General features: G+C 42.0%; 3 protein-coding genes across 3 annotated transcripts in view; 2 read left to right on the forward strand and 1 right to left on the reverse strand.

The window, feature by feature from the left end:
* The window catches only part of LOC109462399 (E3 ubiquitin-protein ligase Midline-1-like), a 3,828-nt gene extending 1,405 nt beyond the window's left edge, over positions 1–2,423 (forward strand). The window contains exons 5-6 of the mRNA XM_019758939.1: positions 165–446; positions 1,047–2,423. Coding sequence (XP_019614498.1) covers positions 165–446; positions 1,047–1,750 — 986 coding nt within the window. The 3' untranslated portion in view covers positions 1,751–2,423. The remainder of the gene's footprint in view (positions 1–164; positions 447–1,046) is intronic.
* A 1,612-nt stretch (positions 2,424–4,035) lies between these two features.
* LOC109462384 (ganglioside GM2 activator-like) lies at positions 4,036–7,418 on the forward strand (the record flags this gene model as incomplete). The annotated part of the gene is made up of 3 exons (XM_019758924.1): positions 4,036–4,182; positions 5,289–5,489; positions 7,195–7,418. Coding segments are annotated over 3 exons (504 nt in total), but the record flags the coding sequence as incomplete, so codon positions are not given.
* Positions 7,419–8,468: 1,050 nt separating this feature from the next.
* On the reverse strand, positions 8,469–12,808 carry LOC109462385 (E3 ubiquitin-protein ligase Midline-1-like). Its single transcript, XM_019758925.1, has 10 exons — positions 12,638–12,808; positions 12,178–12,510; positions 11,912–12,025; positions 11,492–11,587; positions 11,134–11,367; positions 10,992–11,014; positions 10,608–10,726; positions 9,931–10,209; positions 9,454–9,735; positions 8,469–8,476 (listed from the first exon to the last, which is right to left on the reverse strand). The coding sequence occupies exons 1-10, from the start codon at positions 12,806–12,808 to the stop codon at positions 8,469–8,471; spliced, it is 1,659 nt and encodes a 552-aa protein (XP_019614484.1).
* Positions 12,809–13,575: the final 767 nt, after the last annotated feature.

A 13,575-nucleotide genomic window follows, 5' to 3' on the forward strand; every position in this document is an offset into this window, starting at 1 on the left:
CGTCGTCTAGTGTGTGTGTGTGTGTGTGTGTGTGTGTGTGTGTGTGTGTGTGTAAATATGTAAGTATACATACATACATATATATGTATATGGAGTAGAATACTAATTGAGTTATATAATGGAGTACCATACTAATTGTAACTGGCACTTTCCCCACTATTCAGCTCCACAAGCGCCAAGGATCCTGACCGACCGGTGCACAGCTGGCCGTGATTATATCAACATTAACTGGACTGCGGGAGGGAACACGCCTGTCGACAAGTACAACGTTTGGCATGGAAAAGCAGGCGAGCGCCGTGGCAGGCAGCAGACAGTTCCCTCCACGAGCAAGTCCATCAAACTGGAAAATTTGGAGGAGAACACTACTTACGAGGTTGTTGTTGCCGCCATCAACGAAACGGGACAAGCAGCATCCCAAACAGTGGACATCAAAACAAGACGTGGTGGTGAGTTACGTTTCTTCGATCAGTAGGATTAAACTGTGGTGTTTCCAACGTGTACTAAGGTGTACACCTGTTGTACCTCTCATTGTGTGCAAATTCTATTCATACTATATATATGTGTGTGTATCATGCATGTCCAAAACCCCTGGTTTACGTAGAATTAACATTGCATTTTGTTTATTTGACTGCTTGTTGAACAAGACCTCATAATTATGCCTTCACCACTATGTGCACTATGGAATGCGGGGCATAAACGCTTCTTTTTATCTTGAAAATCAACAGTTTGCATGATGCAATTAAAAATCGTAACCAATAATGTAGGGGATAGCTATCCAACTGTTGTCACTTCATACTACAGTTATATCAATGTAAGGAATTGTTTTTTGTGTTTCTCCTTGTTTCCTTGCCATGTCGTAAAATGTGGTGAAGCCATCCGCTACGTTTGCTCCAAATCAAATGTCGGCCTTTCTAGTAAAATTCTAATATGCCATCACTTTACTCAGAGATTAGAGCCCCTACTTTATGTAAGCGAAATATGAAATTTGTGTAAATGTTGTCCAAAAGCATGAAATTGATGCAGATCATTTTTCTACCTCATGTCAGGTCAGCTGAAGTTCAAACTTGACAAAAACACAGCAGAACCACCAATGGTCGTGGCCGATGATGGTATGTCTGTTACGTGCTTTCAAAATGTTAGTGAAGCACAGCTCCGTGGTCAAGCGTATGGCTCCAACCAAGGCTTCAACCAACCATATCAAGATCGCCTCCAACGAGTCCGGAGTCACCCACAAACACTCGGATTCTACAGTCCACCACCGGTACCCCCATGCGTGTTGGGTGATGCTGCCATTGAGAATGGACGGCGCTATTGGGAGGTAGATGTGAGGGGAAGCTCTGATTTTGGGTTGGGTGTGGCCTGCGTGACGACGTATTATCAGAGCCTCGGGGGTAGAATAAAACAACGTGTTTCTGTTTCAACGATGTATGCTTCTTTTTGTGGGGTAGGGCCCAACGGTGTGAAAACGTACGAAATTTCTTGTGCTGGAATGAACGAGGTTTCTCCTGGGCATAACAGCGCTGAGCTGACAGGTGCTGCTGAGCCTAAGTTACTTCGCGAATTGACAAAAGTGGGTGTCCTTCTTGACTACAATGCCGGCTCTATCTCGTATTATGACCAAAACCACCGCCTCATCACGACACAGGCTCAGCAGATTTCCCAGCCGGTATATCCTAGTCTTGTTGTGAAGGATCAGGGAGGCACACTCAGTCTGGTACAGGACTGTGTCTGGCCCGATGGTTTGGAGTGATCGACAGAAGAATATCTTATAATTTGTCAACAACAGTGTGTCATATTCCATAATTGAGGTAAAATTGAACATAGTCTTGAAACGTAGCAGTTTATTGTATCTGCCATATTTTGGGTGATTGATAGTGATATCGTGTTATTGGTTTATCGTTTTGTAGCCTTGTACCGTTTGCTTAAGTTTGTCAACTTCTTGTACTTCTATGAATTTTTTGTTCCTTCATTTGCAGAATATCTGGAATTGTTTGTTGTATCTATTTGTCTTGAATGGTTGAAGATATGCACTTTTGTTAACGTAATTTACGTAATTGAGTAAACCAGATTACCTTTTCAGTTTTAATCATTATGACTACACACCTAAAATGCACGCCAGGTTTAGTGCTTAGTGCTTTCGTATCATCGATTTCATATAATAACAGTTTGAAAGTTCATCTGTGTTGGTAGAAGTCATTTTGAAGAAAGACCATAAAATAACTTCTAACACAATGGGAGTATGGGACGCCATGTAAATGGTGATGCTGTTCAGTCAAAAATTATCTTCAAATGTAATTGTATGTGTTGGACATTACTACAGTTTAATTCAAAATGATACAGCAGTGTTTAGCCTAGTCGCGGTTTTTGTCGGACACAACAACATTGTATAATTCCGCCCTTGTGTTAGATTTATGTATTACTAAATCGTGTCAGCTTGGAATTCGTAGGTGGTCAGCAACACACTGATATACATTACTAATATAGAGTCTACAGATTTGTCATTAAATCGTTTATCTAACCTTAAAGCTTGTAACCTCATCGCATCATTTAAGTGTTGTGCTTCATGACTTCGGATGTGCTAATTTCTGTCTCAGAAACGGTCGATGCCATTTGAAACGGTCGATGCCACATCGCAAAACGGCTAAAACTACAACAGTACTGCATAATGTGTACGCTAAACACTAGAGATAGCACTGAAGGTCTCGAAAAAACCACTGGATGCCAAAGACTTAGAATGTGATTGGATTACAGGGGTCTCCACATCCATTCTGAGGGGAGAGGTAGTCCGTAATCGATTGATGAAAAATCACGAATTTTCATGTAAATACTGCTAGAAAACCCTAAATTTTTACATTTTGAGGGTGGTTCTAGGATTTTGTGGAGAGGGGGAGCACCCTTGCTCTATTGGAAATGGGGAGAGCCATGAATTAGCTGGAGACCACAGAAAAGGTGAGCTCTCGGCAGGACATGGCCTTGCCATTGGACGTGAGCACAACCTTCAGTGCAAGTGCCCTTTCTTAGTTTGCTTATTTCATATCACCCGAGTATACTCTGTTTCGTAGTATGTTCATCAGTAAGCTAGCTAAGCTGTGGCCTCAGAGATGCAAAGTGACAAAGTCCAAGGACGTCATGTCTTGGATACAACGTCCGTGCTAGCGGACGAAAGGTCGAGTCAAGAGGGACAAAGGTACAAGTTTTACATAAACAGCCTCAGCAGCCACAGAATTAGGAACGATCCGAAATGAGCTTTGCACTTTGAATCTCTGAGGGCACAGCTTAGTTAGCTTACTGATGAATTTGCTACGAAACAGAGTAACTGTTAGGTGATAATCATGAAATACGCAAACTAAGAAAGGACACTTGCACTAAATTACCACTTACCCCATCTTTGTGTGGGGCACAGTTGTTGGCTTTATAAACTCAAGTGACCTACTCATAAACTTTGAGACGCATCAACAATACTGATAACAATGTGTGAATTGCGAACTTGACCTCTGCTCTTGTGCATCAATCCGCAGTACTCTCGGTCACAGTTATGCAAAACCATACTGGATAAACCCAAATATTCTACAGTCACCCCTTCCACATTTCCTAAGAGTAAAAGGGGTCATCGAGAGTAAAACTGGAGAAAAAGGAAGCAATGTACTCAGTCAAGAACTCATTTATTCTCGAAGTAGAATAGCGATTCGAATTCGAACATTCGTTGGAACTAAAGAATTCGCGGTGCGTTTGATGTTACGAAAGGGTTCGATTGTTAGAAGTGACCATCAACTGAACCTGAGAAGCACCACCTGAATGTAACGTTACGTCAACCTTTTATTTGTGACTAACGTTACAGAGAAACGTGTCTCATATTCAGGGCAACGCCCCCCCCAGACAGTTCCTATTGGTTTGTCCCTAATTATATAAATCAACACCAAGAAACCTTTGCTCCTGTTTATCATCACATGAACGCGTGACGGCCAACCCACCACAGAAGCCACGGTGCCTTTTCACTGAAGCACAGTTACACAAGTAGCCGGAGACGCGAACTGAACAGTCAGGATGTCTGCAACTCTGAAGATGTTAGCCTTGCTCCTAGTCGCCGCGGCGGCTGCTCCTCCTCCTCCACAGCTAGACTTCAACGACATCAACCAGCTGATCAAGGCCTTGGAGATGCCTGGCGTCTTTATGAACGACAAGGTAGGGTAACGCCCCCTATAATGTAACGTTAACCATGTTTGCATTTGAGCTGATTACCAGAATATCGATATTCAATATTGTTTTTAAGTATAAAGGGTAAATGATTCTTTAAAAAGTTCAATATTGACAGACTTTCCAATAGCTACGGTTGAAAACTACAAATACTTTGGTTGTGTCTAGCCTTTCTCTGACGACTTTTTCGAGATTCCACTTAACTGTCCTTTCCCTTTCTTAAGCCATGGTATTTTACATCGTTAGTAACGTTACAAGATACAAAGATGAAGTATGTAGTTACTTAGCCGTTTTTGTTGTTAGTTTTCAGTATAAAAGTAGATTATACTTATTTTACATTATTTTGCATTCTTTTCAATGCCCGCTATGAAATCATGATCCCATGACAGTCACGTGAAATTATTCCAAAGTACACAAACAGCCTTCGTGGTTAAATGTGTATCAGCTGTACCTTGTCCCACTTGGTACGTCCGCTGGAACTTTGACACTAGATTTCGTTGCAACATGGAACAAGTCGAGTGGTAGTATAGATTGATTAGAAGTAATTTTATGGTTTATGTATTTTAATGACGCATACTGTACTAATCACTAAAGGTTTGTAATTGTATAGCTGTTTCCTGAGATTTCAAAGTAATTTCTTTCGAAAATTATGGGTTTTAAATGAATGTGCTGTGTAAATTACTTAAAATTCAGACTTTTGATTGTCTGCCACATGGTAAATAATAGTTCTTTTGACTTGGGTAATCATACAGAACGTTTGTACATTGTTATTATACAACACACAAAATCTGTAACATGTACTACCAGTGCATGTGCACAGTACCTGTTCTTTGTAGTGAGGTCACACTGTGACTCAGGTTTTATTAATCATTCGCCAAAAGACAGTTACTCAAGCAACCGATATGATTTTGGAAACGGTCAGACGTTTCAGATAGTATCCACTACCTTTCATCAGCGACGCTAGAGACGTGCAGGAGAAATGCAGGTTCATAAGCACGAACTATTGATTGGTATGCAAATAAGGGAAGACATTTTTTAATTTTTTTTATCTGAAATTTTTGAATCATTTATATCCGTGTGTCATGTCACTGCAGTTCATCCACAAGCCGCTTAAGGTCCGCATGTCGAAGTGGAACGTGTCTGACTGCGGGATGCCCTCTGACCCGCTGAAGATCAACGGGACCCTGACCCCTGACCCCCTCAACATCAACGACATGATCACTGGCGGCTTCAACGTCACGCCCATGGTCATGGTCAGCAGCCCGCTCAGGGCACAGGTCACCATCATGAAGAAGGTACTCACCAGTAATCTCCTAGCAGATCATACGGTGGCAACTGGCAAGGCAGTATCCATTGGCCAGAGGAGTGCCAATTATAATCTCCAAGCAGATCTTTCGGTGGGGGTAAGGCAGTATCAAATTGGCCAGTCTGTAACCACCTGGGTCGGGAAACGGATACAGACTGGCCAATTTGATAGTGTCTTACCCCCACCGAAAGATCTGTTTGGAGATTAAGTCAATACATTACGCTTCGGTGGCTAATGGACATTCCTCTGGCCGATGGGTACTGCCTTGCCAGTTGCCACCGTATGATCTACTTGGAGACTAACTAACTGACCATATTTTCTGTCGCAAATCATTGTGATTTTTTTCTGTTAGTAACTCACATCGTAGAATCGAATTTTTGCCTCAACGCAAGAGGTAAATACGGCTGACTTGACTTGGACGGGGGACGTCACAAGCTTTCTACGTGCATTGTATATTTGCTCATTGCCATTCTTTTCTTGGCAAAGACCTTGGTTCAATTTGAGACTTGATTATTTAGCACATTTATTTAGTTAGTATTGGAAAAAGTGGGTAAAACACGTGTTAAGAGAAAAAGTGGTGCTAATGCGTAGTTTGTACTTTTAGCCCAATAAATTATCATATATTAGTGAAAAAATGAGTTAACACCACTCTAACTAATTTTTTCACTAGTAACAGATTTCATAGAGCCTCTTACTAGTGAAAAAATGAGTTAACACCCCTCTAACTCATTTTTTCAATTTGATCTTCCCAATTTTTCAAATATGTTGTTTGTAAAGGATGGCACAAAATGCCATTTCTGGCGTTTTTGCAGCAAGATTTCATCAAAGCAGTGATTTTTTTCTGTCTGTTTGCAGGTTTCCTCTAAGTGGGTGAAGATCCCGTGCGTGAATAAGCTGGGCTCCTGTGACTATGACGATCTGTGCAGCCTCATCCCGCTCCAGCCCGGGGATCCCTGCCCCTCCCCGCTGTCTGACTACAACATACCCTGCATGTGCCCCTTCAAAATGGTAAGTAACATTAACAAGTAAGCACAAATACAATACTTCGGACTTTTTCTTGCAAACCAGAACGAAAAACCTTCTATTTTCAGTGTAAACACTGACTTCTGACCTGGCCAATGGCCTGATTTGTTGACCTCTCTCACCATGGTAACTGGTGTTGGGTTACATAATGTTGCCATTTTATAGTAAAAGGGATTTATTCTCCTGTCTGACCATATATATATATGGATGTATTTGAGTACGAATAAACAGAGCAGACCATATGCGAAGGTGAACATTATGCATTTGCTTTGCAAATCTAGTAACCGTTCTTGTGCCCTTGGGGAAGGCTTTCCTCACTTCACTCAGGTGTAAATGAGTATGGTGTTGTCTTCTACGCTGATGGCGGCGTGAAAATAACTTTAAACTTGAGTGTGCCGTCACCACGTCTTGTGATTAGATGTTGAAATTTAAAAAAAGTTGATACTTACTCCTTGGCACTTTTGATCAATTGCTTACGTCTCGTGTGAATAAGGTCACCTGTTTGTAAACCGTAACTCTTGCGAGATCACGTTGTGAAGTGATTGGTCATTAATTATCCTGATGAAGGCGACGGTGGTCGCTGAAAATTTGATCTCTGTGTAAATTGTGAGTTGGGATAAAGTTTAACGCTTTACTATACTCACGTGTGTTGTTGTCTCCCTCCCTGCCAGGGCTCCTACGTGCTGCCGCCTCAGTCCTTCTACCTGCCGAGCGGCATTCTGCCCAGCTGGGTTGTCACCGGAGAGTATCACGGGAAGGCTGTGCTCTCGTCCAATGGGAAGGCCCTAGCCTGCCGAGAGCTCACCATGTCTGTGGTCTCCAGCTAATTCGATCATTCTCAAAGTCTAGTCTCCACCAGACTTCTTTTGTAGGCGGAATAAATAGTAGAAATCGGCCTAAAAAAGGGATATAATTGGCCGGAGGTGTTGCCGGCCAGAGAAGGTCCAATTTGCCTGCACGAATTGGACCTCTCTGCCCGGCCACCTTCTCTGGCCAATTATATCCCCTTTTTAGGCCGATCTCTACTATTTATTCAGCCTATAAAAGAAGTCTGGTGGAGACTACTCAAAGTCGTCTTTGGCATTAGTTTTTTCGAGCCCTTCAGTGCTAGCTCTAGTGTTTAGCGTACACACGCTAGGCAGTTGTAGTTTTATACAGCAGCTTACGCAAGTAGAATTATAGTTGTTTGCCAGCTATCAATGCATGACAAGTACTCTACAGCTAAAAATGCATACAGCCAACTCTTTGTATGATTGAATAGGTTTAGATTAAAAGTAGCTAATACTGCAGACCTTCTCGTAACAACTGGCTGAATAAATCTTCCCTGTTTCAAGAGTTTTTTGAGTGCGTATTGTTCCTTGACTATACACGTAAACCACTACAGTTGGACATTGAATACATCTGCACATAAACATACAGGTACATCAACCCACAAGGACAATCAAAGACAGGTTTCAACACTTAATAACTTCAAAACAGCAGGAAAGCAGAGTCTCCATGTAGAGTTATGCGATTTATTGGCAAATATGCATAAACACGTACCTATTCTAAACTACACAGAATACATTTCCTCATATAGATACAGGTACACTGTGGATTAGTGTGTTGCTTACCCCGGTACTATGACTGATTGCAACATTTCTATGTTACAGAGTAACAAGCTTAAGTAAAGTCAATACTGACTTGATTTGGGGTAGTACATGACTGATGTTATGTTACTGATATTATGTTTATTTTTTCATTAAATCGTGGTATTTTAGCCAAATGCCAAATTATTAAAACCCTCCTATACCACGAGATCTACAATCAGGAAATAAACCCTATGTGTATTTGCAGGAATGTACGTAACCATTATCAAAACTCTGTCCAATCAGGTTTACTGGATATAAGAATGCACAATCTAACCACAATCTAATAACTTGAGCAAAGATATGCAATACACATTTCACACAACTGAAAGGAAAGAGAGTACAATCGAGAAGTAGTTACCATTAAGCAGATGGCCTTTCCTTACAATATACTAGTCTAACAAACGTGCTACACAGTGATACGTGATCTCTCTCAGTTCCTAGGGCAAATGCAATGTTGTTACAGATTTCTAGAGATTCACTCCATGCCGATGACAGAACCACAATTGCCTAGACATTATGGTCTTTCTAAACAAAGAGTGAACTTGACATTTTGTATTCTATTCGGTATTAGTGAATCGTTTCTTGCTCATACATGTGTCACTCATGTTGAATCTTTGTATGAATCATAAACAGCAATATTCATCATTACCAACGTTTTACAAATGCACAGCATCAAGCTGGCAAAATAAAGTCTACGGACATTCTCAATCAATACAAAAATATTGAATTATTTATATGGATAGATGATATGAAAATTTAAAACTGATGTTGTAGCTACTCGTTCACAAAATGATTTCAGATATACTCGTGTTTGAAATGTCGAAAAGTACTGTACTACACAACACACGTGTACAATCTGATATCTGCCTGTTGATTACTGCAGAGCTTCAGGCCAGACACAGTCCTGTACCAGTGTAAGAGTGCCCCCCGGATCGTTTACAACAAAGCAGGGGCATACCATGTTAGATAATTGTACATCCTGAGACGTGATGAGGGTGTGGTTTTGGTCATAATACGAGATAGAACCACGATCATAGTCACAGTCAAGTACAACCCCTACCTTAGTCAAATGTTTAGATGCCAATGGATTGATCTGATCCCAAAAAGCCCTATAATTCATTGTAGCAAAAAAAATATTGTATATTTTTTCACCATTCCGGTTAACCTCAGACAAAGAAGCATTGATACCATGTTGCATTGACCTTGAATCAAAGGTGAAAGGCATATTCTGTGTTTCATAGACTCCAGAATTAGAAGAATCAGGAGAAGAATTCATATATTGCATATACCCAAAATTACCGTAACCCCTCGGCCTCGGCCTCCTAACGTTGCGATCACTTTCTGACCTTGGGTGACGTGTCACCGCAACACCTAACCCAAAATCAGAACTTCCCTGTACATTTACCTCCCAATAGTGCCGTCCTTTATCAATTACAACATTAGTCGTTACGACTCCTTCGTTGAATTCTTGGTTGTGGCGCCCGTTGTACGTTGAACGGACGTCTTTGGAGTACGTGGCAGACATGCATTTGTTGGTGATGACCATTGATTCTGAAGACCCGCATAGAGCAAACTGCAAAGCTAACATAAGATTGTCATTTAAAAATGCTATCTTATGTTGCATAAGGCTGCTTAAAAACTGATGTTTTCTGGTCATTTGTGACTACATTGGGATACATGCATGGTGTGTACAGATTAAGGTTACCTTTGAACAAGGAGGCGATAACAGTGCCGTCACAGCTACAGGGTACTAGTACTTAACAAAACAATACTTACCACCGCGTTTAGTTTTGATGTCCACAGGTTGGGACATAGCGTTTCCTGCTGCATTGGTCGCGGCAACCACAGCTGCATAAGCAGTGTTCTCTTCTAAAGACTTTAGTATGATGGAGGTATTGCTGGTGAAGAATGTGCCTTGCCAGTCACTTTGGTTCGCCTTTCTATACCAGAAGCTGTATTGGTCGACAGGCGTGTTCCCCCCTGCAGCCCAGGACACGGTGATGTAGTCACGACCAGCTGTGCACTGGCCAGTCAGGATTATTGGCACTTCTGGAACTGAATAATGGAAAAATAAATGGATCTCTGCTAGTTCCAGCCACTTTTTTTCTTTACCACGTCTTCACACTTCTGGTGTCTATCTAATATACGTTACAACAACACACAATTTTACCCCCTAATGTTCCTGTCAGATCTGTGCAATACTTCTCACTTTTATATATTACATCTGGATACGACATATAAATGATGGGTAGGCTCTTAAAACAAGCAAACCGTAGATTACATTAAAGTAGAGTTCAAGCAAGATTTTTGCCGACAATTAAACTTCGACTTTCATTGGCATGCAACTTGACCTGATCCTAGATTTAACACCCATTCTGTGCATGCACATGTTTGACAAAAGCACATTATGCTAACGATAGTGTGGAACAACATCACAAAACTATAGAACGAACCTTGCAGAAAGCTCAGTGACGATATCTTCTGCTCCAGGTCGGAGACCGCAACAGTGCTGTTGGTGAACTGGTCGGTGGTCTTCAGCTTACGTTCATTCAAGTGTGCGAAGGCAGCGAGTCTGTCGATACAATAACACTTCTGGTCATGTCACAATTCTAACATGTCCAATATGACACGAGAAGTCACCATGGCCAGATGGCAATATGTGACTTCTTTTCCTTTCTGTGCCTTTCAAAAATCATACCATCTTATATAATACATCGATACGTTATCCGTATGGTTTTACAACAGTATAAAAATTTAGTATACAGGTTGATGGCTTACTTGCGCTTGCTTACAAATGTATAGTTTGTAATATCTGAGATTTATAAAAGAGCGCTTACCTGTCTTCCACCATCCTAGAGGCCTGGAAGACAAAACATAATAAAGTTACATTAAAACTGAAACTTTTCACACAATTTTGGATAATTTTGATTGCAGTGTGAACAAAACAATTCGCCGAATAAATCAATATCATATCTGTACCTGCAGAAAGGCGATGGGATCCTCTTCATTCAGAAGTGTCTCCGCCTCTGCGATAGCAGCTGTGATGCCCGTCCCGGTGTCCGCCCATTGGTCGAGCTGCTGACCCAAAGTACCCAGCTTCTGGTTCCTCTCTTCTTCAACCTTTGTATGGAGCTCGCTCTTCCTTTTCGCAATGGCAAAAGCCAGCTTATCGGCAAACGCATCTACACTCCTTTTTATGCCAGCACAGTTTTCCTGCATTGAAAGAATATTTCAGTTCAAAGTGAGACTGGACAAATATTTGGTAAGATAACCAAGCCAAGTTTGAATTGTATGCAGGGCTATTTAAAGAGGTAAGGTTAGAGAAACACAACGTTACCTGAGTTTGAGTCATCGTCCCTTGGATCTTATCCACAAAACACTCTACTTCAGCATTTTGCTGAATCAGGCCGGCGACACGCCCACCGATAGAATCCTGCAAAATCAACAGAGGTATGGAGCAAGACTTAGCAAAAGTAATTCAATATTTTCTGACAGTAAACAAGGCAGCGACTGAGTCTTGTGTACAATTGATAAAACCCTTCCTTTCGAAGGTTTGGGATACTTGTGATAAGTAACATTGTGTTAACTGTTTTTGGCTGCCTAGTCAATCGAAATGGCTGTACAAAGGGCAAGCAAGTTATCAGATATCTATTCCTGAACTCAACCAATAAAGGCCATGAATGTAAATGCAGTATATCAATATGTTCTGCACATGTCATGTTAGCTATGCCCACCTATGCCTTACATACACATTTACCTTCTTCCGTTGAAATGTGTCCGACAATGCGGCGACCTCGTGGTCCTTGTGTTTTCCAACAAGTTTGCAGATGGAGCAGATGAGGCAACCGTCTGCCTCACAGTACATGGTCACCTGAAGGAAAGATGGTATGATGATGAACAATCATTGATATATACACATGTTTGCTTTGTAGCAATAAAAATCTTTGTATTATTCTATTAGTTTATTTCCCGTGGAATCTTGGTAATGCTGCTATCATCAAACAATCATCAAGGCTTGCTTACCTTCTCCTGAACATGCTCAGCGCACATGAGTACTTTAGGAGCTGCTGCCGATGGTTCAGTCAGCGTGTGCCTGGCCAGTCCCGCCCTCATGGGATGGTATTTTGACAAACACGCTTCACAATAGGAGGTGTCGCAGACCAGGCAGGTTTTCACAGCCTCAGCCGGCGGTTCCAGGTCGCACATCTGACAGGGAACCGCCTTGGGGGCCGCCGCAGTGTTCTTTGCTTCCCGGTAGCGGTCCACGATGTTCTGCAGTGTGGTGTTCCGGCGGAGGCCCTCCACTCCGAGTTCGGGGAGCTGGAACTCATGTCTGCAACTGGGACACTGAACCTGCTACAGGAGACACGGCAAATCAGAACGTCATAGCCTACCATCATTGGATTACTTTCAATGTTGATCTACTAGTATATGACATGTATGTGTATTCGACAGATTCCATTCATATGAATGTTTGTGTTACCTTGGGCGCCGCCCCTTGCCCAGCTGCTTGTTGAGGCGGTTTCCTCGCGGCTTCAGCCAAAACGTCACCAGCACACTTTTTACACAGGCTGTGTGCGCAGGGCAGGAGAACCGGCTGTTCGTACAGCTCCAGGCAGACCGGACAGGTCAGTTCTTCAACCAGGGACTCCATGTCGCCTTACTGACTCCTATAATCAAGGGACGGCTAGGCTTGTCAGAGCTTGCATGAGCTCGAACGGACATGAATGAAAGCCCATTACACTTCTCCGAACTGTAAACTATGAGCAGCTGAACTAACACCTGTTCCAGCAGCACCGTATCAGTAGTCCTGAGTGCAAATGTGGGCATCCACATGAGACATCAGAACACTATTTGTTGTTGCACTGCAAACTTTACAACTCTGAAAGGACTAAAATGTTATTATCCATATCATGCTTACATCTCGAAAACATACTCCCCTTTGACCCACTCAACTCATATGGCACCACATTTTGCACTTTAGTCCTTACCCGTAACCCCTCTCTCCCATACTCTACTAATTGCCGTATTTTCGACATTGTGTTCCATTTCATTTCACTGTCTGGAAGATTTGATTTATCACATTAAACCATGAGCAGCTAAACGACATGAAGTCCCCCACGCCCACCCCGAGTTGCCAGCAACATTTTGCACGGTATTCTTTAAAACCTTGCCGGAGACCGCAAGTCCAAAGGTCGCTGTCTGGCGACGACATTGTTACACGATCATTTTTGGAGTACCTTATAGTTAAGGGTTTTCCATATGCTTAAGACCTTTCAAAGATATTACAGGTTAGATGTACAAATGAACAGGCAGCTTGGGATTTTTTTCTGCACGCTAGAGATTTCAATTTAGGGTATGTTTAGCTTGAAATTGTCCGAGGTAGTAGAGGGCAATATATGAATATTACATCCGCCATAT

This window comes from Branchiostoma belcheri, unplaced genomic scaffold (assembly GCF_001625305.1).
Source record: "Branchiostoma belcheri isolate BF01 breed outbred unplaced genomic scaffold, Haploidv18h27 scaffold116, whole genome shotgun sequence".
NCBI lineage: Eukaryota > Metazoa > Chordata > Leptocardii > Amphioxiformes > Branchiostomatidae > Branchiostoma > Branchiostoma belcheri.